At 35.2% G+C, this 27,810-nt stretch overlaps 3 protein-coding genes across 3 annotated transcripts; 2 read left to right on the forward strand and 1 right to left on the reverse strand.

Annotated features, from left to right (window-relative positions):
• The first annotated feature begins 2,521 nt into the window (after positions 1-2,521).
• On the forward strand, positions 2,522-4,885 carry LOC121727116 (alpha-methylacyl-CoA racemase). Its single transcript, XM_042114798.1, has 2 exons — positions 2,522-2,729; positions 3,693-4,885. The coding sequence occupies exons 1-2, from the start codon at positions 2,622-2,624 to the stop codon at positions 4,716-4,718; spliced, it is 1,134 nt and encodes a 377-aa protein (XP_041970732.1). The 5' UTR covers positions 2,522-2,621; the 3' UTR covers positions 4,719-4,885.
• LOC121727106 (2-oxoglutarate and iron-dependent oxygenase JMJD4) lies at positions 4,712-6,492 on the reverse strand. The gene is made up of 2 exons (XM_042114788.1): positions 5,756-6,492; positions 4,712-5,370 (listed from the first exon to the last, which is right to left on the reverse strand). The coding sequence occupies exons 1-2, from the start codon at positions 6,322-6,324 to the stop codon at positions 4,722-4,724; spliced, it is 1,218 nt and encodes a 405-aa protein (XP_041970722.1). The 5' UTR covers positions 6,325-6,492; the 3' UTR covers positions 4,712-4,721.
• Positions 6,493-19,047: 12,555 nt separating this feature from the next.
• Positions 19,048-25,973, forward strand: LOC121728534 (repressor of RNA polymerase III transcription MAF1 homolog). The gene is made up of 4 exons (XM_042116690.1): positions 19,048-19,734; positions 20,339-20,459; positions 21,177-21,454; positions 25,787-25,973. Exons 1-4 carry the CDS (start codon positions 19,529-19,531, stop codon positions 25,845-25,847), a joined length of 666 nt encoding a protein of 221 aa, XP_041972624.1. The 5' UTR covers positions 19,048-19,528; the 3' UTR covers positions 25,848-25,973.
• Positions 25,974-27,810: the final 1,837 nt, after the last annotated feature.

A 27,810-nucleotide genomic window follows, 5' to 3' on the forward strand; every position in this document is an offset into this window, starting at 1 on the left:
CTATAAATTTAATACTATTTAGTCGATATTTAAATTACCATTAAATGATAAAAATAATAACTATTATTTAGTAGATCTCATCTCATTTTTTAAATTCGATACCTACATTACCGTGATAAAGTGATTGTTATACCGTGGTACGCGTTATGCGCGTCTACGTATGCGCGTATAAGCGTCTATGTATCAATGAAAATACTTTAATACCTAATTAATTAAATAACTTTTAATTATTGTCGCTTTTCTTAATATTGAGTAGGTATTTGTTTATTTTTAGTTTGACAGTAATCAATACGATTTATCGATAAAAAAATTATCGATTACTCAAAATATTCACATTGCACAGGGATACATCCCTATTATTTTACAAAGTTTTTTCTTCAATTTTGTTCAGTCGGCTGTCTAACACGCGCCGTGCTGGTGTAGGTACTGTGACGTTTTTGTTTAAGTTTTGTAATTTTACGTTTAGATGTTGTCATATTGCTTGTTTTGTGTATTGTTAACTATTTTTTTTATGTTTGTAATTAATAACGGGCCGTGACAAGATACGTCCGATGAATGTGCGATGCTTTAAGGAACAGGTGAACATCGTCGTCGATAGACGATTGTGCGGTTTAAACAGTGCAATAAAAAGTGTTTAAAGAATTGGAATGTCTCCTGTAATTACTTTTGTTAAGTGTTGAATAACTCTGCAATCTACATGGATCATGGAGCACAGTTCGAACTGCATTTCATAAAAGCAGACAGCTGATCACAGGTCAGTGAACATGTTATCACGTATGTTTTCCATTGATAGGTATTGATAGGTGCAGTAGGTAACTGTGTATGTATTTTTACAGATGTGTAAATCGAATGATGATCGGATGTGAATTATGATTTCTTTTCCTTTTTGGCCGGAAGTAAAAACTGAGTATTTTTAAGTAAAAACCTGAGAAACGGTAATTAATAAATTGTGACATTTTGTTAAATCGTGAAAACTATTGTAATTTAATAATCATTACAATATTGGTGGTTTATTCACTACCTACGGGCTAGGGTATAGGGCACACCACGATCAGCTGTTTTGTCTTAACTCATGACTAGCGCAGAGCCGCGCGCGCGGTATTCGGCGCGGGCGGCGCGGGGGGGCCGGCTCGGCCCGGGGTTTCATTCATCGGCGGCGGGCGATATTATCGCGCATTAACTGCACGCATTATACATTGCGTATTGAAAATTTTGACTATTTTAAAAACTGGCGATTACATGAAAATTTCTTGCACCAATGGATATATCTCATGCCCTATAATAACCCTACGAAGTTATCGGAAGCGGTCTTTTGACACCCTGTATATATATATATATATATATATATATATATATATATATATATATAAAATTTTGTGTGTGATAATATATTATAAAATATATACAATATATATTTTATAAGTATAATATATATTTATTATTTTTTCTGTCTTTTCCACTTTCAACTTGACTGGCACCTATACAACTTTATCCTTGTATCGCCCAAAGGTTGACTGGTAGATAATGCCATACGGCATTAAGTCCACCTTTGTACCTATATGTGCATAAAGTTTTTAAAATAAATAAATATGTAAATATAACACGCTGATTAAACAGATTAAATGATAAAATTTGCATTACAAGCACAATATTTTATTTCCCGTTTCGTGGCAACCCTGGCATATCTGCCCGGTACCTGTCATCGGTGGCGGCATCGTGCGACGTCAAAGGCGTTTCGTTACTGTAGGGACCATAGCATAATATATTTATAGGTTTATGGTAGGGACTAATATTGCTACACAGATTACTAGTATATATTTGTAGATATTGCTATACTGTGGTATAGGAATGTACAAATATAATATACAGCGTTGCCAGAATGTTACTTTTGTAACATTTTACGTTACTTTTGACCCTTGCATGTTACATTCATGTAACACGACTTTTACGTTACTTTTGGTAGGTAATTGAAAAAAAAAGATGTTTGAAACCAAAAATGCGAAAACGAAACACACTTAGTTTTAATTGAGTTTTGTCGTTACAGCTGACAATGCTTTGAATGAACGTGGCGAAAAAAGCAACTAACGCTGCCATCATACAAAAACAAATTTTTGACAGTTCTCCTTTATCAGCAGCGCCCCCTTCCCACGAGTCTGACTCGCTCATAAAGGGTTCCGTACCGTGATAGGGCAAAAATAGGCCAAAAATTGTGTTTTTTTGTATAAGAGCTTATGTTATTATATTTTCATTTTAAGTATATAAATAATTTTAATAATAAAATAATTATACGGAATCCAAAAAATCACTTCATCTCTATATGTATAGTATGTTTTCGTGCATTCTGGATACTCCCCCCCCCCCGGCATTTAAAATATTATAATGCGAAATGTTACTTTTCCCCACAAAATGTTACTTTTTGCATGACATTAAGTAACTTTGGAACATACAGCACTGGCAACACTGATAATATATATACTAGTAATCTGTGGTTTTATGTTGTGCAATGTTGTGACTTGTGACCGTAGTCGGTCAATATAATATTTTTTTATTACTTGCATATTTTAATTAAAAGGTAAAAGAATAAGAATATTTAGCAAGCCAAGAAGGAATACAAACACACAATGGCTCTACACAATTTAAGAGTTATTGAAATGATGGGATTAGCACCAGGACCTTTAAGTGGAACTATTTTAGCTGACTTTGGAGCTGCTGTAACTGTAGTCCAAAAGGTATTAAGTATTTTATATCGCATGGATTATATGTTTAGGTATCATACTTTAAAAATTGTCCAGATACTAAAAATATACAATTATTTCAGTATTTTATAATATATACATATTACTTAAACTAAAATAAAATATAATAAATAAAATATCTTTTTATTCAAAATGGGTATCATGATACACTTTTTGAAAGTCGAACGAAGAAACTACGCTGCCTACCACCGGTTCTTAAGTAATAATTATTATTTACGAGATGTTCCGCGCGGCTTCGCCCGTGTAATTTAGGAATGTTACGGAAACCGTACATTTTTTCGCAAAAAAACCCATGTCCTTTGTCCTTACGTGGTCTATTTTTCATGTGTGCCAAATAACATAAAAATTGCTCCAGTAGTTTCTTATGAATTATGATAATAAGCAATTTCAAATAATTTCCTCCGTTTTTTCTACATTTTCCTCTATTTGTTCGCTCCTATTAGTCTTAGCCCCAATTTCACCAACAACTCTTAGTGTTAACAGCTTGTTAAAATGTCATGTCTTCTCTTTCATTCATAAGAAAAACGAAAGAGGTAACATGATACTAATTCGAGCGTCAACTTTAACAGTAGTTGGTGAAATTGGGGCTTAGCGTGATAAAGCCTTCCTCGATAAATGGGCTATCTTACACTGAAATATTTTTTCAAATCGGACTAGAAGTTCCTGAGATTAGCGCATTCAAACAAACAAACAAACTCTTCCGCTTTATAATATTAGACAAACTCTTCCGCTTTATAATATTAGTACTTATAGATTTTACCTACCTGCTCCAGTCACTTTAGATTTATTGCATATCTGTAACAAAACCTAAACTGACTTTAAATTTTATTTATTGAACTTAGTATTAATAAACTAAAAAGCAGTAAGTACCTTTAACAATGTAATATTATTGTGAACATTGATCAGTTTATATTTATTTTATTGCATCCTTTTAAGGTTGGACAAGTTGTACCAGCTGATACATTATCAAATGGCAAAAGATCCATTGCTATAAATTTAAAATCTTCAGATGGTGTCAAAATTTTAAAAAGTCTTTGCAATAATGCAGATGTATTAATAGATACATATAGACCTGGCGTAATGGAAAAATTAGGCCTTGGACCTGAAGTTATTTTAAACAATAATCCAAAACTAATATACAGCAGGCTAACAGGATATGGTCAGAATGGTTATTTCATGCAAAAAGGTGGACATGATATAAATTATGTTGCAATGTCTGGTATACTTTCATTGCTTAAAAAAGATAGGATACCACCAAGCCCACCATTAAATTTACTGGCAGATTTTGCTGGTGGTAGTGTTATTTGTGTTGTGGGAATTTTATTAGCCCTACTTGAAAGACAGAGATCAGGTAAAGGACAAGTAGTAGATGCTAGTATGACTGAAGGGGTGGCATATATTGCATCTTGGATATTTAAAAATCAACATCTTCTGTGGACAATGGAATCGGGTTCTAATTTTTTAGATGGAGGATATCATTTTTATAACACATATGAGACAAAAGATACAAAATATATGGCAGTGGGTGCTATAGAACCTCATTTTTATTCTAATCTTCTAAAAGGATTAAATCTATCGCAGGAAGAATGTCCTTATATAGAAAAAGATATAGGTAAAGAAAAATTCAAAGAAGTATTTCTAACCAAAACTCAAAAAGAATGGTGTGAAATTTTTGATCAATTGGATGCCTGTGTTACTCCAGTTTTGGAAATGAATTCTGTTGACAAACATAAATGCAACAAGTCACGCCAGATATTTTTCAGAAATGTTGATAATATAATGTTACCCAATCCAGCTCCTAGACTCTCAAGAACACCTGGAGAATCAAGTAACAAATTAAAAGCCACAGAGCCTGGTCAACACACAATTGAAATAATGAAAGAGCTGGGATATAATAACACCAAAATTAAAAATCTTTTAGAAAGTGGAATCATATGTGGAAAAGTAAAGTCAAATTTATAAATATCATAATTTATTAATAGAATCCATAACCTGTACCAGATTTGTTATTATAGAATTTGGTAATTGTGAAAATAGTTCATGACTTTGAACTAATGTATAAATATTTTTTAATGCCAGCAAATCATACTGTAAATGATTTTTCCCATAATAAAATTTCTCAAACACAACATTATTGTTTCTATTTAAGTGCTTTAATCGCTTTTTACCTATGTATATAATTAAGTTTAAAAATGAGGAAAAGTCCATCCCAAAAACTGATTTTAATATTAACTGACACTGCTCCATAAACTCTTGTGATTCTTTAAATTCAAGGATCTCATTTTCTACAGCAACTAAATTGTTCACCAATGACTGCCAAACCTTTTCTATGTTACAAGAATTTATGAAATTGTGATTTATTGAAATGGTGTCAGATAAGTTAAAAACTTGATGATGCCATCCAGATGGTACAAAAATACAATCCCCTTTTTCTTGATATACTTCAATGTATTCAACATTTTTATATTTTTCTGGTTCAAATAATATGGGGAGATTATTTAAAGAGTCTTTAACCTTTTCTTCTTCTCCAGGAGGCAGCAATATCCATTTCTTTAACCCAACAACATTTACTGACCAACTATATGATGAATAAACATCACAATGAAAAGGTGTCCTAAAATTGATAATTTGGAATTAATTATTATTATTAATTATACTTACTTATTAATATTAATCAAAAGTATTTATGAAATGGAAATGTTTTTTTTTTTTTTATGAAATAAGGGGGCAAACGAGCAAACGGGTCACCTGATGGAAAGCAACTTTTTTTTTAATGAAATAAGGGGGCAAATGAGCAAACGGGTCACCTGATGGAAAGCAACTTCCGTCGCCCATGGATACTCGCAGCATCAGAAGAGCTGCAGGTTCATTGCCGGCCTTTTAAGAGGGAATAGGGTAATAGGGGAAGGTACGGATGGGAAGGGAATTGGGGAGGGTAGGGAAGGGAATATGGGAATATTGGGCCTCCGTTAAATATGTATTTATCAAATCCAACCTACCATGAGTCTTTTGGTCCGATATAAACAAACATATAATCATCATCCTTGTTATCCATTGCAAATTCATTTAACCAGTCTGATGCAAAAATAAATGGGACTTCATAAAATTTATCGTCAGGGCGAAGTCTTTTTAAATGCCAATCTTTCAAATATAATATCTTTTCTTTGTTACTCTCTTTAAGATACTGCATGAAATGCTTTACTTTCATATTAGTTTTGCATTGGGAATTAAAGGTAATTATATCACAATTTGCCACTGGAGCCTCTAATTCACCATACTCTTTTATTAAATATTCATAATTTATTTTTTCATCTACTACCCAGTGCTTAGAGCATTCCCAAGAATTAGTTACATTTTTTATTACACATGGAATATTCTTTAACATAACATCGCTGAAAAACTGATGGTAGCACATGGTAGAGTAGTCAGAATATTGTATTGTACCCATTATTTTGTTCTCAATGTGGTAGTCTTTGAAAGCCTTGAAGGGTAGGTCTTTTATTTCGATCAGAGGTTCCGTAGCCATTATATTGTGATAATAATTGGGTAATAATATATTTTGGTACATCAAGAACAGGAGTCAGATCTTAGTACCTACTGATTCACATATATATCTGTATTATCTATGTGATTCACTTATTTTCATACCGTACGGCGTACGGTACCGTATTGTTAGTTTCGACATAATAATATTGAGCTCCACATTACACATAGGGATTGTCTCCAATATTTTACAAATTGAAAAAATCTTTGTTCTTCTTCTTCTTTTTTATTAATGGCTCCTTTGTGAGTTGCCAGTATCAGGGTGTTTAAAAATCTTTGTTTAATATTTTGACTTTTGAGAATTTTTAAATGTCATAAACTAACAAAAGGACACAGAATACAAATTAGTAATCACCATTGACTTTTAAGTTTTATAGAGTGGACTCGGCATATTGGTCTTAGACTAGGTTGCACCAACTAACTTTGACTTTAACCTTAACTATAACCGGAAAAATTGACAGATGTCGTATGAGAATATGGGGTATTTGGACGCCATATTTAACTTTAACTATAACCACGCCTCTGGTGCAACCCAACCTTAGATACCAAATCGAAATACCTACTGTGGCTGGTCCGCCATTTTATGTTCCGGTTCTCTGAGGTACTTAAACTGTCAAAGTGTCGTATTATTAAACTAAAATAGATGATTATTTCAAATTTCATGGATATTTTTGTTTAATTCTTGTATGTAGTGATTACGGATAAGAAAAGACTTAATGCCTAAGTGCAGTGTTGTTGAATGTGGCTCAAGAAAAAAGGAAAACCAAAAAAGTTTGTCCTTGGCATAGACATAATATATACTGTCAGGTATATATTATGTCTATGGTCCTTGGATCGGTATGTTTATATTTTTTCTAAATTTTTTATTTTACTGATGGCTTGACTTCGTATGTGCTAATTTAGTATAATAATTAGACAATATATAAGATTTGTGATAGAATAGAATATAACATGGCTTGATTTTCGATATTTAATCAACATAGAAATTAGTAGATTTGACGTTTAGTGATGTCTTTTTTATCGAATTTATAAAATAAAAGGTGAAGAATCTGATCATATATTTAAAAGATTTTAACCTTAATTAACCTCGTTATCTGTTTGACAACACATAATCATAACAAAATCAATGTCATTTCAGTAAACATCAAACTTCTATAACCCAAATTAAAAGTGATACAGCAGTTTATTTAAAGCATCGCTGTACTATAGTGTTTGATGTTAATAATTATTACTAGCTATTTGACATAAAACAATGTATTCGATAAAAAAAACCGGCCAAGTGCGAGTCGGACTCGCGCACCGAGGGTTCCGACAGCTTAAAGGTATTATAGACCTGAGTATTTAGTATGAATTTCAATTTAATACCTCTACGCGTTTATGAGGAAATGGGTAGTAAGTTTAAAATTATTAAAAAAAAATATATTATGTGATGTAACTAAAAATTTATGGTTTTCGTAATTTTTCCTTTATCTATGCTATAAGACGTTGCTTCGTACCAAATTTCAAGATTCTGAGTTCACGGGAAGCACCCTGTAGGTTTTGATTCCCTTGCAAGTGTCGAAAATTTGCGGCATAAACGGCTGTATCTTTTGATTGCGTTGGCTTAGAAGTTTGATTTTTTCACAGCTTCAAGGGACAGTAGACCTGAGTAATTGATATAAATTTCAGCTTCATGCCTCCACGCGTTCCTGAGAAAAAGGGTCTTGACAGACGGACAGACGGACAACAAAGTGATCCTATAAGGGTTCCGTTTTTTCCTTTTGAGGTACGGAACCCTAAAAACGAATAAAATTACATAAAAGCAGAGACATGATAAAAGATAAAGGCCTCTTGGATATCTCTAGTGGCGCGGCGAGTGGCAGATTCAAGCAACACGTGTCCGTCAGAGTGCGATCAGCTGTAAAATACGGTTTACTAGTTTTAATGAAAACACGTTGAAAATGTTAAAAAATGCTCTGAAATAGGAAAATATGGGCGTTACGAGGTACTGTTGTGTTGTAGGGTGCAAAAATTCCCAATCTTAGAATCGTGAATTAACGTTTTATTCGTTTCTGAGACGGAATTGGGAAACGTATCGAAATCAACATGCCGATTATTAATCATGCTTAAATCTAAATCTCGCATGAATATTTCTAAAATATCACGTGCAAGTTATTTTTAATATCCTTAGGAGTCCCGAATAGGCCGTGGCATAACTATAAGATCCGGGGCCCGTGGAAAATTGATGGGGCTCTATCAGTAAAAATCGTCACGTTAATAATAAAACAATAATATATACTTAAAAAATGTTGCCCTTTTGGGCCGGAGGCCCGTGGCATTTTGCCAGCCCTATAGTTACGCCACTGGACATAGGATACTTTTTGTCTCCGAAAAATGTACGGTTCCCGATCCCGCGCGACTAAAGAGTTATGGCACAATGGAGTTGCGGGCGTCATCTAGTAAATATGTTTAATATATTATTACATATTAAAATTTTCTTTGATAATGAAATACAATATCTTCATTTTCCATTTTTATTTTGCATGTACGGTTGAATAGTTGCTGGAAATATATTTGTTTACATTATTCAACTATTAATTAATTTTCCAATTTATACATTGCTCCACTTTCACGTCGTACAGTCGATCACCTCGTCTGTGGTATTACTTTTAAACGGATGATTCGTTCTCCATCATCGTGGATTTCGAAGACCTCATGAACATGATTGCATTGGAATAGTTTGCACCCTATAATTTTTAATTAGGTAAACAACCTGTTATTAGTAATAACTAATAAGTAATAGGTAACTAATAAGATGATCTTACAAATAAATAAATACACAGTAAAAAATCTTATTCAATGAATTTGAAAGAATATTTCATGATCGTATATATTTAAGTAAATATAGCTTTCGATACAGATTTTCCGCGGAAAAAGCACGGACGTAAAAAAAATACGGACGGATCGCCATTAAGAAATGAGTGAAGCACCCTTAATAAGCCCAGGCGATCATATGTACACATCTTGCACAAACACTCGCACTGTAATAAGCCGATCGTACCGCCATTACGCAATTAGACTGCATCGCGGTGACACGTCTTTGTCATTCATAAATAAAAATAAATATGCCATCTTGTGTTGTAAAATGGTGCAAGAACAATACAACCTTACACAAAAAACATCAAGGAATAATATTTCATAGGTAAGATAACATATTTTTAAAGTATTTTGATAAAATAATGTAAATATTAATTCAACTTCAACAGGTCAGTAATGTCCATAACAAAGTGGGGAAATTTTCCCCAAACCGGGGAAAATTTTAAATTATTTTTAAATAATCAAATAATTAATTGTATTGTCTTTTATTAGTGTCATGTAAGTATTTAGCATACTATTGACCAGTAATTAGGCAGGAATACAATAATAGGGGTGTTGACAGTAAACGAAATCTAATACAAATTATTGTTTTTTTGAGAGTTTGTATTATAGAATTACCGAATACTTATTAACTTTATAATATTTTTTATATTTAATAAGTGTTTTTTTTATTGAAATAAGAGTGTATTTATTTTTTATACATATTTTTAGGTGTAACAAAATACTTATGTACTATCAGAGAAGTTGATTCCTATGCAAATCGGGGACATAAGTAGTTTGGTTGCGTTACGTCTAACCCAGCCGACAGATCACAATTAACATTGAATTGACATAAGTATTCGACCAAATAACGTTGGTCTGTCAGTTGCATAGGAATCAACTTCCTTGATGGTACATCTGTAAAATAAATATATTTCCTAAAAATAGTCTACACCCCTATTAATTTCTTAATTTACAAAAGTGGATATAACTGTTGTTTGACGACCTCTGTGGCTCAGTGGTTGGGCTGTCGGTGGCTCAAGCCGGGGGTCGCGGGTTCGAATCCTGCCGACAGAACAAAAAGTTTTCAAAGTTCCTGGGTCATGGGTGTGTATTAAATATGTGTAATGTGTATCATATAATAAAAATCTTAAATATATGTATAGTATAACAGTATTAAATATATTTCCGTTGTCTGGTACCCGTAACACAAGTCATTCAGGTACTTAGCACGGGGTCAGACTGACGTGGTGTGAAACGTCCATAGATAAAATTGTTGTCTTAGATTTCCTTCAGTAGTAGGGGAGGGAAGGTGCTATTGGTGTAGTCACCCGAGCGTCATTGAGACCTAGTAGGAATGAAAATATTGAATGGACCTCTAGACCAGGAATAAATTTAACACCATGTTAGGTGATTTGATTTGACGTTAGCGCATGGTAGAACTCTCGATAGCTCTAACAGGCCGTTAACTGATTTAACAAGCCATTATTTATTTAACATTACTTGATTGTTTGATGAAACGGGTTACGGGACTTAAGTATCTTATATCTTTTCGTATACAGGTTTCGTATATAGGTTTCGGGGGCGATAAATCTGTCTAGCTAGGAATTATTTTTAGAAAATGTCATTTTATTCGTGTTTTATCGAATACCGAGCGAAGCTCGGTCAAATAGCTAGTAATAATTTTATTATTGTAAATGTTTGTACATAATCATTATTTCTAATAATGTTATGTAAATAATATACTTCTCTGTACGTAATATGTGTTTTTTTTCTATCTATAGTGTCATAAAAATAATATTTTCATTATGACATCTTTAACAACCGCTTACATTTCTGAAGCGAAAAAAACATAAAAATATGTTTAAGTATAAAAAATACATTTAACTTGTCTGAGTTTACAAAATTTAAAAGTAGGGAAATTTATGATTTATATGGCAACCCTCATATCACGCACACGTCCTACACGGGCGGCCATAACTAGGCTTCACTTTTTTTTACGTCCGTGGGAAAAAGTCTGTGGAAATATTTCGAAATCCAAACTTAATAGTAATTTGGCTCATTACTTTTTATTGTGCTTAAAAATATAAACAATTACCAAAAAAATGCAGTGACTTGTATGAGAATCATATGAGAAAAGCGGTCACGAGTTTCCGCCGTCAACCGACCCGCGGCGTTGCCGTAGCTTAGCAACGATATCCAAGAGGCCTATAGTTTGGACAATGAATCTTCTATGTCTACATCACGGACGTAAAAAAAATACGGATGTAACCTTCTCTAATCACGAGTGAAGCCTAGTTATGGCCGCCCGTGTAGGACGTGTGCGTGATATGAGGGTTGCCATATAAATCATAAATTTCCCTACTTTTTAAATTTTGTAAACTCAGACAAGTTAAATGTATTTTTATACTTAAACATATTTTTATGCTTTTTTCGCTTCAGAAATGTAAGCGGTTGTTAAAGATGACATAATGAAAATATTATTTTTATGACACTATAGATAGAAAAAAAACACATGTTACGTACAGAGAAGTATATTATTTACATAACATTATTAGTAATAATGATTATGTACAAACATTTACAATAATAAAATTATTACTAGCTATTTGACCGAGCTTTGCTCGGTATTCGATAAAACACGAATAAAATGACATTTTCTAAAAATAATTCCTAGCTAGATAGATTTATCGCCCCCCAAACCTATATACGAAACCTGTATACGAAAAGATATAAGATACTTAAGTCCCGTAACCCGTTTCATCAAACAATCAAGTAATGTTAAATAAATAATGACTTGTTAAATCAGTGAACGGTCTGTTAGAGCAATCGAGAGTTCTACCATGCGCTAACGTCAAATCAAATCACCTAAAATGGTGTTAAATTTATTCCTGGTCTCTAGACCATTCAGGTCCATTCAATATTTGCATTCCTACTAGGTCTCAATGACGCTCGGGTGACTACACCAATAGCACCTTCCCTACCCTACTACTGAAGGAAATCTAAGACAACAATTTTATCTATGGACGCTTCACACCACGTCAGTCTGGCCCCGTGCTAAGTACCTGAAGGACTTGTGTTACGGGTACCAGACAATGGAAATATATTTAATACTGTTATAATATACATATATTTAAGATTTTTATTATATGATACACATATTTAATACACACCCATGACCCAGGAACTTTGAAAACTTTTTGTTCCGTCGGCAGGATTCGAACCCGCGACCCCCGGCTTGAGCTACCGACAGCCCACCCACTGAGCCACAGAGGTCGTCAAACAACAATTATATCCACTTTTATAAATTAAGAAATTAATAGGGGTGTAGACTATTTTAGGAAATATATTTATTTTACAGATGTACCATCAAGGAAGTTGATTCCTATGCAATTGACAGACCAACTTTATTTGGTCGAATACTTATGTCAATTCAATGTTAATTGTGATCTGTCGGCTGGGTTTGACGTAACGCAACCAAACTACTTATGTCCCCGATTTGCTTAGGAATCAACTTCTCTGATAGTACATAAGTATTTTGTTACACCTAAAAATATGTATAAAAAATAAATACACTCTTATTTCAATTTAAAAAATCACTTATTAAATATAAAAAATATTATAAAGTTATTAAGTAAAATATGTCCATTTTCGGTAATTCTATAATACAAACTCTCAAAAAAACAATAATTTGTATTAGATTTCGTTTTCTGTCTACACCCCTATTATTGTATTCCTGCCTAATTCCTGGTCAATAGTATGCTAAATACTTACATGACACTAATAAAAGACAATAAAATTAATTATTTGATTATTTAAAAATAATTTAAAATTTTCCCCGGTTTGGGGAAAATTTCCCCACTTTGTTATGGACATTACTGACCTGTTGAAGTTGAATTAATATTTACATTATTTTATCAAAATACTTTAAAAATATGTTATCTTACCTATGAAATATTATTCCTTGATGTTTTTTGTGTAAGGTTGTATTGTTCTTGCACCATTTTACAACACAAGATGGCATATTTATTTTTATTTATGAATGACAAAGACGTGTCACCGCGATTTTTTTTTATGAAATAAGGGAGCAAACGAGCAGACGGGTCACCTGATGGAAAGCAACTTCCGTCGCCCATGGACACTCGCAGCATCAGAAGAGCTGCAGGTGCGTTGCCGGCCTTTTAAGAGGGAATAGGGGAGGGTAGGGATGGGAAGGGAAGGGAATAGGGGAGGGTAGGGAAGGGAATAGGTTAGGGTATTGGGCCTCCGGTAAACTCACTCACTCGGCGAAACACAGCGCAAGCGCTGTTTCACGCCGGTTTTCTGTGAGAACGTGGTATTTCTCCGGTCGAGCCGGCCCATTCGTGCAGAAGCATTGCTCTCCCACGTATAAATGCAGTCTAATTGCGTAATGGCGGTACGATCGGCTTATTACAGTGCGAGTGTGTGTGCAAGATGTGTACGTATGATCGCCTGGGCTTATTAAGGGTTCACTCATTTCTTAATGGCGATCCGTCCGTATTTTTTTTACGTCCGTGGTCTCCATGTAAAGTCTCTCAAAAAAGTGAAGAAATATCAGTAGCCTCAGCTGCTATCGATGAAGACAAAGATTTTAATATTTTGTTCGATAACGTAATTGATTAAAACAATTAAATTGAGATTTCGTTGATTATTAAAGATTTAAAACAAACCTACCAACACCCAAGTGGTCTAATTCGACCGCGATAACAATAGAATAACAATAGATTTCCAAGAATCCGCGATCGAGGAATTAAACAACGTTTTATTTGACTTTGAAAAATGTTAGCATAATTTTATAGTAATTGGCATAATTTTGGCAAAATTTTAACAGCAGTTTAGCAAATTTTGTATTAGTCGTGTTCATAAAGTTAATATACCTAGCGGAATAGAGAAACAAAGGCCTGAGCAAGAGAGATGTCACTATCAGTAACACTGCGTGGTAAAAAGAGACGTGTGGTACATGACAGCAGCACTCTTTTTTGACGTCCAGTCGGCACGTGCCGCACGTCGACAATTTAATCTCATAGAAATCATGTTCAATCATGCTTGTGTAAGTGTATACGTACACATATTTTTACACACAGATATAACCAATTTCGGTTACGTTTGACAGCTCGAGATTGTTGCTCTATTTCGCTAGGTACAATGATATTCTACTTATACAGATATGTTACGTCCATACTATTTTCCGGCTCAAATCTCTTCCGAACAATTTTCAAATTCAAAATTGCAAACATTGACAAATTTGACAGATAAGTGAAACAAAAGATACGAAAAACCATTTATATAAAAGAGACAGTACTATTTTTAAACGTCGAATCGTATCGCTGTCTCTTTCTTCGCCTGAGCTATGACGAAAATTCGTTTTTTTCCAATTGAAAAAATAATTGAAAATATAAGTAATCGGGGTATTTATTGCAATCAATACATGTGGTAAGAGATTCCATGTGTTTTGTTTACTTTCGAGACATAATTGGTACATTTTCGATACACGCGCGACGTCATTTTCAATTTATTTAGGTAAGATGACGCGGCACGTTCGTGTCGCGACTCGCGCTCGATGCAGACTAAACAACAGACGGCCCAATTGGGCCGTATTTGAATCTTCACAACGCGCGCGGTAGTAACATATCTGCTTTGAGTATTTCACATTGGCTTGGTACCTATATTAACTTTATGGTCGTGTTGGCAAGTGGCAACACTGGTTATTACTTATTTATAGTCCAATTGAGATACTATAGACTGGATATATATTATGTCGGTGTATAAGCATCAAAAGCGTGTAATATTATGTCCTACTTAGTAGGACATAACAAAGGAGTCGGTCTTCATATTTCATGTAATAAAAGTGTTAATAAAGGTTTTTAGCGAACATTTAATGCTAGATATTGTTGAGTTCTGTGGTTCCGCTAAATAATAAACCATAAGAATGGTCAAAGAAGGCCTCAAACACGTGGATTTAACATTAAATACGTAAATTTTGAATAACGTTTCTTGGGCTTTTTAATCGGTATTTTTGTAAGCTAAAAAGATTATTTATAAGTTTATTGATCCCTTATTCGTGCTATATAAGGCATTAGTGCTAAAATGTCAAATCAATTAATAATTTGACTATAAAAATTTCATAGCTTTTTACGTGTGTTTACGGATTCTCATCACTTGAACTATAGTTAATCGATATCATGAACTAATTGACTTTCTTTCCTGTATCATAATGTGCTTCGAAATAATCTACAAATAGAAATATTCAAAAAAATAAACCCACACTACTTTTATGAAAAGAAGCACAAAATGGCCACGCGATGACGGGCTAAGACTACATATTCTATACTATAATACTTTATCTATGTATAGTCCAGTGTTGTCACAACTCACATCTACCAACTTTGTGGTAGATCTACCTATTTCACCGCCTTTCTACCTATCTACCAACTTCGGTATCAAATCTACCTATTTTTCGACATATTATCATTGTTCAGGCACAAATAATAAATGTTACAGACTCCTCAGATACCATTTTGGTATAAATTGTACCAAAATGGTATCCAAGTCGTCTTTGTACAATACTTCCTTCAGCAATTATCATTTAAAAACAAAAACGGACCGCTACTACAAACACGAGCTGCAGCTGTTCTGAGCCGTTCGCTCACTTTTGGAACGCAGATTAGTCTGTGAACGGTCCGAAACTTTACAAGAGTGGTGACAATAATACATTTGTTTTTTTCGCGAACCGGAACGTTTAATGTCGGCTGTACACTCTCGCCGAGACATAGCGAGGCGGCCCGAGTGCGAGAGTGTAAATGGGTGCGCTCGCCTCGTCTCGCCTGTCTCGGACCCTCTCTGTCCGGTGTCGGTATTTGCGCCCGAGACAAAGGGTCTCGCGAGGAAAGCGAGTGCATTACTGTACACTCTCGCGTTTTTCACTACTAGTCGCGCCGCTAGACAGTGCAGAACAGAAAAATAACAATAATAAACGTCATTATCAGTCATTGTCTGTGAGAAATAAAATTAAATATGAATATAGATCTTTGGATTACAATGATATCTTTCGATGCATAGAGAAAAATAATGGTCTTCTCTGAGTTCATAACTGCAATTGAACTAAGCGAGAATGTATAGCCCGTCAAAAAAGTCACGACATTAATAGAGTCGCCACTTGTTTCCGGTGTGGCCTCTTATGGCCACACTGTATCCAGTCACTATAAAAGATTTTGATACTTTATATTAATAACAGTTTAAAAAAACACGTTGTAAATATTATAATTTTAAATATAGTTAAGAAAATTTTAAATAATTATGTAGTTATAGTGTGTGTTTAATTTACGATATTACAAGAAACAATCTAATCTATGTAAAGTATTATAATCTTTGTATATCTCACCTCATCACTAACTTACACGTACTGTAGCTGGTTCGGTGGCTCTGGTAATGATCTTGTAATGCTATTATGTGTATTTTGTATCATATTATAAAAGCATCACCTACTTTTAAAAAATATATTGTGTGCTTACTTACAAATACATTATTGGTTCTGTTAAAAATACTTCATGCATACCTGCATACTTTATGTTAATTATCACAAATATGTCATTAGCTGGTTAAAATTAATTGTATGTATCTATGTGCATGATGGAAGAGACTGCGCTCCACGACACAGGGAATCCTAGTGTGGGGAGCCATGTTTTGTTTAAGATATTAAAGTGTAACGTGTAAACGTGTAACGTTAACGTGTAAAATTATTTTTTGAGGGAAGTAAAGATTTGTTTGTTTGTTTGTATATATAAAAATGCAATAACTCGATTAAACGGTTGAACCGATGTGGCTAATTTTAGTCTTAAAATATTCCTGGAAGTCCAGGGAAGGTTTATAAGTGACACGAAGTTCACCGGGACATCAGATAGTCACTAGTGTCATATATTATAACACCTCCGTGGTCCAGTGGTTCAGAGCTCGGCTCTTGACTCGGAGGTCGTGGGTTCGATTCCCGCGTTGGAAACTAATGGTTAGGATAATGCAGGCTGATCACCTGATTTTCTGACCAGTAAGATGATCCATGCGTCGGATGGGCATGTAAAAAGTCGGTCCTGCTGCGCCTGATCTCTCGCCAGTCGTGTCGGTCTGCCGTCGCACTGGGTTCTGAGAGTAAAGGAATAGGGTGTGCTCGTGTACTGCGCACACACTTGGGCACTATAAAATGACTACTGCGTAGCTGGCCTGGTTTCAATCAAACCAGCCACCGTCACCGAAACCGGTGTGGGAGCTATTATTATATTATGAATTTATAACACCTGTTATTTAAGTACCCTCTCCCTGAGAGCTGCAGAGCTACTTTGATGACCAGTGAGAGCTGAGAGAAGCTCACTCCTGTTTTATTAAGGAACTACTTATTTAAGAAAATACAAAAAATAAATAAATGAAAAACAGGGTTTTGTTATTTTAATAAAATATGATCATTTTGGATGATCATATTCAACATTCTACAATGCAGTCGGAAACAGAATCATCGCCACATTCTAGGTCCATGTATTTACAGCAGTGGTGTCTCAGTGAAGAGGCACTTTCATCTTCAATTAACAGCTCTTCAATATCCTAATAAAGGGTTAATTCCCACTCCTTGTATTTATTTTCAGTGTTTCTTTTTTTCTGAATGATAGCATAAATTCTCCCAGTCATTTCGGTTATTTCGTTAAACGCTTTTTCTGCTACCTGTAAACATAAAACTTAATAATTATGTAAAAGTGTTAAAGTAGTTATGCACATAAACTATGACACGAGAATTTTATATACATCTAAGCAGACTAAGATACATAATTACGCAAAGCACCTAAGTCAAAGTATCAATCATTGTAAGGCGCGTTATATGATAGATTTTTTTGACAGTTCATTGTTTACGTAAACTTAAGGTTTATGTAAAATAGTTGTTTTATTATACCACATAATACTTACTCAGGCTACTTAAAATTGCATTAAACATTAACATTAACGAACAGAATTTATAAAACAAACGCATAGATACCTGCTACTATAGCGATTGAGCGATCAGAATCGGAAATGTGGACGCGAGAATTTCAGTGATATTTTCGCGTTTTACTATTTTTCTTCAATGAAAATCTTCGAAGCTTTTAGCACTCTGACACGTCTTTCACTTTAATTATTAATATTAATCAAAGTAACATGTAGTTTTCACATTGTAAAACTAAATTTAAGCAAATTGAAAATCTTTGTTTTGTAAATTTAATGTCATACAACAAAGGGACAAATGTCAAAAGAGTGTTGCTATTGCTATAAAAAAAAAGTTTCGCCTCCTAGACATTCTTGACCATAGACATAATATAATGCTGACGCACTATACATGATCGCACTCGGGCAAGGGGCTCTCGCACATAGACATAATATATACCTAATATATTATGTCTATGCTCTCGCACGAGACTCTCGCCCGAGAGCTCTAGGCGAGAGTGTACAGCCGACATAACATTTTGGAACGAAAAGGCGGATTTACACGTTTCAATCACATTGAAACTAATTTTGTTAAAAACCACTTAGCAATAAATATTCAATACGTTACTAAATAAGTAATAATACGTAATAATTAATAATATTATGTACTCAATACGTGTACACTGTACGCAGTACGTGCATTCAATACGTGACAGTGCCATGAAAAGAATGAATTTAAAAGCAATATTGAACAGAAATTGCTAAAAAATTTACTGATATGAGAGTGGTCTACCAATTTTTGCTTCCAACATCTACCTAATTCTACCAATTTTTGTCATGACATCTAGATATCTGATCTAGGTGGTACTGATCACAGAGTACTTTAATATATGTACTGATTTTCTAAAATTCGCTGTGACAACACTGTTTTAGTCAATAAAATAAAAAAAATCGTAGAAGTAGAAAATTTTCAAAAGATTTTTTGTGAAATTTGTGTAAAAATTGAAAGTTTTGGTGAATATTTTTAGTTAAGATATTGAAGATTTGTGATAAAAATGTCTTCTATGGATTTTTACTTCTAAACTTTAGTTCAGTGTATATTTATTTCGAGGACAGAGTGACGCGCCATTGTTGCATAAACAAGCCGTAGATAACTTTGAAAAAATTATAGAATTCTAAAAACTAACAAGAAAATTCGTGAATACTTCAATTCTTTCTTATTTGTGATGTTCCCATATTTTAACGGCGAGAGAAAAGTACTGAAGACGAATTTGATTCCGAGTGTTAAACTTCTTCACTCTAAAAGAAAAGGAATATTCATACACCCTTCTGCTATGTACAGAAGTAATGCTAATTCCGCTTGTCTTGCCATTATATCATCAACGAAAAATTGTTTAAGTGGGTAAATTTACATCATCCTTAAAAATAAGAAAATGAAACTTCTAGAAAGTGGGCGCTTAGAAGCTCTTAGTAGAGCTTTGTCCATCCTTAATGGAGATAGCGCTGTCCAAGGTCGTGTGGAGAGCTATAGTTGCAAAATGGCTGGTACCGAAAAAGCTTTCTATAAGCGCTTCACAGCCGATGGTGAAACCACTCATAACTTACATGCATTGTCTCCACCTGAAGGAGTATCCTACAGGTAATTGATTTTTGATTTTGAATTATCATATTCCCTTAATCCCCAAGCGGTCGTAATAACAATAGATTTCCAAGAATCCGCAATCGGGGGATTAAAGTTTTGTTACACCTCCATGGTGGGTATCACCATAAAGTCAATATACCTAGCGGAATAGAGAAGTTAGTTACTTTTACATGATTAGTATCAAATCGTATTTACTTAAGTCTTAATTATTTTCTTGGTGTCTATTATTCTTTGTATTAATTGGGGTTGAAACTAAATATATTTATGATTTAACTATTTTTATATAAGTAACATTTACACATCAGTTTTATAAATTTGAATAACTCACTTATTTAAGTTATTATTTTAACTTATTTAATAAAATAAGTTATTTTGAACTAAAAGAGTAAACCATAAAGAGATAAGTAAAACCATCAAGGATTTCGTAGGCACAACAATATTATGATAAGTTCACTGATCTCTATTATACAAGTACTTGTATAATGGAGGTCAGTGTGTTAAGTTATATACTACAAATAAAACTGATTTGTTTGACATTTGTCATAACTTTGCAAAAAAATGGTCAATGACTGTATCTAAAATTAAATATTGTTTTGTATAGCCGCAGTTTGTCAGGAGATGAAGATGGGATACTATGTGACACTATATCCAGAAAAACACTATTTTACCTTATAGCTACTCTAAATGCAGCTTTCCCTGATTATGACTTTTCAATGGCAAAGGTATATATTATTATTGTTACTTAATTTCATTTGAAAAACTGATGTGTTAATATATTTTAAATAATCCATACTTCCATACTAATATTATAAATGCGAAAGTGTGTCTGTCTGTCTGTATGTCTGTCTGTCTGTCTGTCTGTCTGTCTGTCTGTCTGTCCGTCCGTCCGTCCGTCCGTCCGTCTGTCTGTCTGTCTGTCCATCTGTCTGTCCGTCTGTAAAGCATGGAGATACTTTACGTCCCGGGAAAGGACATAGGATACTTTTTATCCCGGAAATATGTACGGTCCCCGCGCGATAAACTAATTTTGGCACAACGGAGTTGCGGGCGTCGCGTCATCTAGTATTTAAATAAAGTGGATGGGCATTGTAGTTGTTTTGATGTTTTAAGTGTTTAAAGCACAACTATGTTATCTAGCAGTTAAATATAAAGCTGGTTGAGTTTATAAAACATATGTACATGTACATGTACATTGTACGCAAAAGCAGCTTATTTAAATAGTGACTAGCTGTTTGACTGAGCTTTGCACGGTATCCGATGAAAATGACATTTTCTAGAAATGGATCCTAGCTAGATCGATTTATCGCCCCCGAAACCCCCTATATACAAAATTTCATGAAAATCGTTGGAGCCGATTCCGAGATTCCAATTATATATATAAAAGATATAAGATTATATTATTGACAATACTATTTAAAATCCCTTTATATTCTCTTCAGAGCAGCGAGTTTAGTGCAGAGCCATCACTTAATTGGGTGCAAAGTGCAGTAGATGCAGCATTATCTGCAGTTGGCGGTATGCGCTGGAGACAACTGAAACCCGCACTGTGGGCTGCTATAGAGGAGGAGGTGCAGCTACCTGAGTGCAGAATATACAGTTACAATCCAGACCTAGCCAGTGATCCCTTTGGTGAACCTGGTTGTCTATGGTCATTTAGCTACTTTTTTTACAACAGAAAATTGAAAAGGATTGTTTTCTTTACGTGCAAGGCTATGAGGTAATAGTTAATAAATATGACATAGGTCTGTCAACGGCCTAGGAATTGATTTCCTCGATGGTACATTTGTTGGTTTTAGGGCGTTCGCTGCGTTGAGCGTGTGCCGGCGCGGCTACCCGTCGCGGGCGCCCGCGCCGTGCGCTCGCCATAGTAATCGTGCGACGGCTGACCCGCTCAACGCAGCGCTGCTCTATGGGATGACATGAAACAAGCACGCCTCGCGGGTGGCCGCGCCGGGCGCACGCTTTAAAGGTCACGCACACATATCAACTCGGAAAGGGATCGTCACCGTATCGCCTTTCGCCTCGCCGTTAACCAGGTGTCAACCTAACTTATGCACGTAACCAAAGCGTATCAGTAGCGCCTGCACGTCAACTCGGCTACGGCTAGGCGACGCCTCGCTTACGGCTCGGGGAAGGGGAAAGGGGCAAGGGTGGACGAAGAAACGTAAGCTTGAGTACGGAGAGACGTAGGTAAACACGGGGACGACGAGCCGTAAGCGGGGGGATGACGAGCGGTAAGCGGGGGGACGACGAGCCGTAAGCGGGGGGACGACGAGCCGTAAGCGGGTGGACGACGAGCCGTAAGCGGAGGGCGACCACGCGTCGCATCCCGGTTCGGAGCCTGTTCCGAGGCGAGGCGATTACGTTACGGTTCCGCTTAGTGTGCGTTGCAGGAGGGAGTTTCATCAAACAATATTGAACGGCTCGAGGCGATACGGTGCCGATCCCTTTCCGAGTTGATACCTATGTGTGCTGTGGCCTGTGACCATAACGCAGCGAACGCCCTAAGGCTTCTTATAGAGTATAGACGAACGGCACGTGTCGGCGGTAGTCGATGGCAGCCGACGGCAGCCGTTGACAGTTTATGACGCTTGCAGGGGGTCTACCAGGACCTTTCCTAAAACTATCATGTTTCCAGAACACTTTGTTGTAAGATTACTATAATATCACCATACTCACATTTTAAATATAATTTATAATTTTACTAACAAACAGTAAAAAATGCAATACATTGTTAAATCCGCTGTGAAATATCAACTTTTTAAGATCGCTAGCTTGACGTTTTAGTAATAAATGCTTATCTGTCAAACGGTGTCGCTTAGTAGAGGTGGTGGTAGGCCCCCAGTTGTGACGTACCGCCTAAAGATAAGCGTCCACAGGTCGGTATTGTACGCAACGGACGTCTCGCATCAAACTGATAATTTTTTCACATTACGTCGCGTCGGCTGAATCGGCAGCGTATGGATTACTGACTAGCCTAGTAAATGAATGCTCAAAAGGGGGGTGTGGATGGAAAAGTTGAAAGCAGAAATTTTGACTTAGGAACTTTGTTTGGACTAATTTGAAGATAAACATACTGGCTAGTCGGTAATCCGTACGCTGCCGATACAGTGGCCGTACTGTAATGAAACCAAATACAATGATGATGATGCGAGACAACCGTTGCGTACGATACCAGCCTGTGGACGCTTACCTTTACGCGGTACGTCACAACTGCAAGCGTGATAAACTGTCGACGGCTGCCGTCGACTGCCGCCGACATGTGCCGTCGTCTGCCGTCGACTGCCGCCAAAGCGTGCCGCTGACACGTGCTGTTCGTCTGTAAGCGCTCTAAGGCCTTGGCCTTGTCATGAAGGCTTTTTCATGCAAAAATTATTCACGAATTAGGTATATTTTAAAAAAAGTTCTCTAGAAATGTTCCTCCTAATGAGTAATTAGGCCTATTAAGTTTTTTTTTTGCTTTAAAAGCAGTTTAGGCCTAATTATTCATAAAAACCAAGAAAGTTATTTTGATCCATAATCCTAATGGTAACTGATGCGAAAGACTCTCTGTTCTTGTAGCTTAAACAACTGAACTTTTGAAATTTTGATGTATCTTCCTAGAAGATTCTTTAAATCCCGGTAAAAAAATTGCAGGCAACATCTAGCAGTAAAACATACCGACGGGTGCAAAGTAAAAAGAGTCATCTACAAAACAGCAACTTTTCAGGAGAGCGCATAATAGGAAAAAATGCTCCCATTTTGTCAATTTCCGATCAAATTTATTGAAATTTTCATCATTGTTTCATTATTTATTAATGAATCCACATGTATATTTAATTTCTTCTAATTATGTTTAATTTACGAGATATTGTAGTTGTCTGCATCTACATTGCGCTTGAAAATATGACAACTGAGTTAACTACCACTTGGTCGTTTCTACGTGGGAATTAAAAATTATATTTATTGAAGTATTTTTACCGATTACTAGTACGATTATCAGTAACTACGTAAAGTGTAACACTTTATATTATTAAAATTATTATTAAAAGTAAGTTATATTATTAAAATATGTAGTTAAACGTTTTACATCTTAAACACACCAAGTTCAGAACATAATTGCGTAGATATCTTTTTCTACGTTGTCGATTCGGTGCAAGGTACACGATTTAGAAGGAAGTTAAAATATGAAATACTAGCTTTTGCTCGCGGCTTCGCTCGCGTGGAATTTGAAAATCACGTAAATTGCAAATATTCCCGTAAGCTCCCTTAGAAACATGATGTTTTTCCAAGACCAAAAGTAGCCTATGTTACTTTTCATCCTTTCAATTAAGTTTATGCCAAAAAACAATACGATTTGTTTCTTCGTTAGAGCGTGAAGGAAGGACAAACAAACAAATAAATAAATAAACATATTTTCCCATTTATAATATTAGTATGGATATACTTAGGAATCATTCATTTACTTTCGTAAAAATCGTATTTTCTCACAACAAAAATGAAATTCTGTGTCAATACTTTAATTATTTTAAACTAATTTAAAAATTATTCAGTATCATTATCAGTACAGGAACTATGTTGTAAATTATTAGGCAGAGGCTTATTAAGTCTTTGTACTTGGCACTTGTAAGCATGATGGGTTCATTATAACATCATAAGCATCGCCGGACGTTTTACACCATCGGAGGGGTGCATACGATTTTTCAGAACACAAAATGAAATTTTATTTCAACGATTTCTCAATTGCTTCTCGTGATCACAGAGATCCCAAAACCGGTCAAAGATAAGTTAATAGAAAAACTTCGCGAGAACTTGCAAATGCCGGGATATGATGTTACGCAGGTTGCAATTTACCATTTCTGGACTGATGTAATTGTTTACCTAAATTTTGTCGTAATTTACGTCTCGTATCAATACACGTGTCTTTATTTCTCAATCGCCTTTTCTTTAGATCAATATTTAACTGACGTCTTTTTCTACCGTTTAACGAGGAAGGCGTAGAACATTCACTTGATGCCTCCACTGCCGAAGAAGCATCAATGGTGTTGTCTATAGAAGATTTAAAGTTTGAGAGGGACAATATACTCGATGGCCTGCTTGAGTTAATAAACTCAAGCAGGTCATAGATTATATGAGATCAAAGTATCTGTTTAATAAAAAAGAATATATAATATTTTGATCTAATACTGATAATGGACGCGGCGGACTTGAAGTGATGAACTGTATTCTGAGGGTGTTGGCGTATTTGTTAATTTGCTGAGATCGACAAATTTTCAAAATCATTTTATATTTCAGACTGAGAGTGAACTGGTGTGACTGGCTTAGAGTATTCAGATCATGGGGACTTATCTTACAAAGTTAACTTATATTCATTTGTCTTCATCGGTGACACATCAAGGTTTTCTATAAGATGTTCAATAATTTCATCGGGCAACACAGTATTTTGCTCGATAAATCTATCACTTATGTTCTGGAAACTTTCAACTTCTTTAAAAAGTCGTTTTGGACTTTCTGAACATGAAAAAACAGTAAAAAATAACAGTAACAAATTAGAAGTCAATTAATATAGCTAACAATAAGAATTAACATAAATAGGTACTCATAAACATAATAAACAATACTAATTTGCAAAAGTAAATTGAGACATCTAAATCACAATCGCAACGTAGAAAAAGCTATATGGCAGATAGCCGCTTATGCCGCATAACATGACCCCCGCGCGTCCCGCGTATAGACGACCAGCGGTAGTTATCCGCATCTACATCGTGCAATTTCACAAAACAAGAGTAGATGTCTTCTTTTACGTGACAAAAGTACCAAAAATAAGGTGATATTTGAATTTTTGTTTTTGGTATGTTGTAGAACATGATATTTTAAGCTAGTTTCTACAAAAAAACGAAAAACTCAAAATTGCAGATGACTTTTTTTACTTTGCACCCGTCGATACATTTATATCCATTAACAACTTAAAAATTTTTTCTTTATGATTGTTTAAAAAATAGTTCCTATTAAACCCTTTGCTGTACATAGAAATTAAATATTTGTTATACTTAAGCAATTTTTTTTTCAGTCCTGTGTGTGCTGATTCTGGCGTGGACTTTGCTATGGATGAAGATGATGAGTACAATTAGAATATAAAGTAACTACTAGGTACCTTATTCATTATTCTGCCAAATGTGTTATGAGAAAGCAGAGTATTAACAATGTATGTATTATATATTATATACTTACACAAAATACATGACATTACTTTTCTACATATTTTTTTATTTTGTACTTAATGCACTTGTAAAGTTAAAAGAATATTTTGGAAGGGCAAGGTTTATATTCCGTTGGTCGTTGGGGGGATGCACCTTATTAGCAAGCATCTACTCTCTGGCACAATTCCAAAAAGTATTTCATTAATTTAAATTATGAGCCAAGCCACATATAGCTGTAGGATTCGTCATTATCCTACAGGTGATGCAAATTGTTATTTAAAGGGTAAAAACGAGCGGTTTTACACTTTTAGGGTAATATAAAGAATTACGTCATATTGTTTCCAAAAACGACACTAAGTTTAACCATTATGAAATTGTGTGAAAATAACTCTAATTTCAGTGTAATAAAAAAAGAATACCTATATATAAGAAAACAGACCACTCACATAGAAAAAAATAGCTTTATATTTGACTCCGGGGACACTCATTCTGTCTGTGAATATAAAACCTTTCCCTTGCATAATTTATGGAATCATTTGGCAAAGAAAACGAGGCTTGCTCTGCGTAAGTAACGTTACGTTTTTTTGTATCGTTGCTTTATATAAATTCAGTAGCCTTTAATTTATTTTGTAGCTTTCATGTTTTATGAAGATTAAGAAGGTTAAACAACAAGTAAAAATTGATGGTGTCATTTATAATAAGTTATAACCAACACATAATTTTATGTATTGTGCATAATATATACAGGGTGCAATTTAACCTTCCTGCCAAATTTGGATATATTGATCCTTGTTAAAAATAAAAATACACGTATTTTTTCTTTTATAGTCGCTCAGTACAAAAATTTTGAGAAATAGCCTCCGAAAGTTATCCTACCAAACACCACAAAATATGGACACATGCGCGGCCCGGCCCCGCCCCGCCCTTCCATTGACATTCTTGTTGCTATCATAATTCATTGGTTGCCAATTTTCCCTTCATACTTTGACGGGCTTAGGACCGTCAAAATGTAAAGGACATAGACAGGTATGTTTAGAATAAAATTAATTGATACACATCAAAAGAATGGAAAATTACAACTTTTTAATTACGAACAATAAGCACTTTAGAAATTTATAATAAATCTAAACCACATCCTCCAACATTTAGGCGTATTTAAAAAAATCAATCAACAGAAATCATCAATCATTTTTATTTAGTTGTACACAGTACAACTAAATAAAAATCAAAACCACCCACCTCTAATTCTTATTTACTTCCATCTTGTCTACACTTAACATAGTTCAAACTGCAATCCGTTTTGCTCTAAGCAGAGTCTAGCGCGTTTTGCACATTGTCTTTAAGACTTTAAAAGTTTGTTAACCACAACTTTTAACCTCGTCAGAGGCATGTCTTTGAGGCTGGCGAGTGGCGAGGCATGTGCAGACGTGTTGCAAACTGTCCATAATTCGAGTCTTTGATTGTTTTGCGATTCAGAATCAGGGTACAGCTGCTGCATTCGAGAATCATCAATCGGCTGTTACGAAGACGAGGAAGGCTTTTTTGCTCGTAGAGTCTCTGGGTTCCGCGTAAACTTCCGCCACTCAAAATGTAGCACCTCCACATTTCATAACACTCGATCGTGGTTAGGGTACATTGTCACAGACACTAATTAAAGCGCGGGGGCCGGGGGGCCGTGACAAACAAAATAATTACGTGTTAGCTATACAACTATGCGCGTGGTACTATACGGCCGGCGGCCCCCGGCGACCGGCGGCCGGCCCGCCCGCCTCCCGCCTCCCACCCCGCGCGTCACCCCCGCTTTACCCCTTGGCATAACCGGTCTTCCGACTGCGGCGCGCGCGCGACGGCCTAGCGGTAATCGTAATAATTATTATGAACTTATGATGTGCAC

Source organism: Aricia agestis, chromosome 1 (assembly GCF_905147365.1).
Source record: "Aricia agestis chromosome 1, ilAriAges1.1, whole genome shotgun sequence".
Taxonomy (NCBI): Eukaryota; Metazoa; Arthropoda; class Insecta; order Lepidoptera; family Lycaenidae; genus Aricia; species Aricia agestis.

Coding starts and splice junctions, on each gene's coding strand:
- LOC121727116 (XM_042114798.1), top strand. CDS start 2,622: ATGGCTCTACACAATTTAAGAGTTATTGAAATGATGGGATTAGCACCA. Junction 2,730..3,692: donor CTGTAACTGTAGTCCAAAAG/GTATTAAGTATT, acceptor CATCCTTTTAAG/GTTGGACAAGTTGTACCAGC.
- LOC121728534 (XM_042116690.1), top strand. CDS start 19,529: ATGAAACTTCTAGAAAGTGGGCGCTTAGAAGCTCTTAGTAGAGCTTTG. Junction 19,735..20,338: donor CCTGAAGGAGTATCCTACAG/GTAATTGATTTT, acceptor TGTTTTGTATAG/CCGCAGTTTGTCAGGAGATG. Junction 21,455..25,786: donor TTTACGTGCAAGGCTATGAG/GTAATAGTTAAT, acceptor TTTTTTTTTCAG/TCCTGTGTGTGCTGATTCTG.
- LOC121727106 (XM_042114788.1), bottom strand. CDS start 6,324: ATGTACCAAAATATATTATTACCCAATTATTATCACAATATAATGGCT. Junction 5,371..5,755: donor ATCGGACCAAAAGACTCATG/GTAGGTTGGATT, acceptor TATCAATTTTAG/GACACCTTTTCATTGTGATG.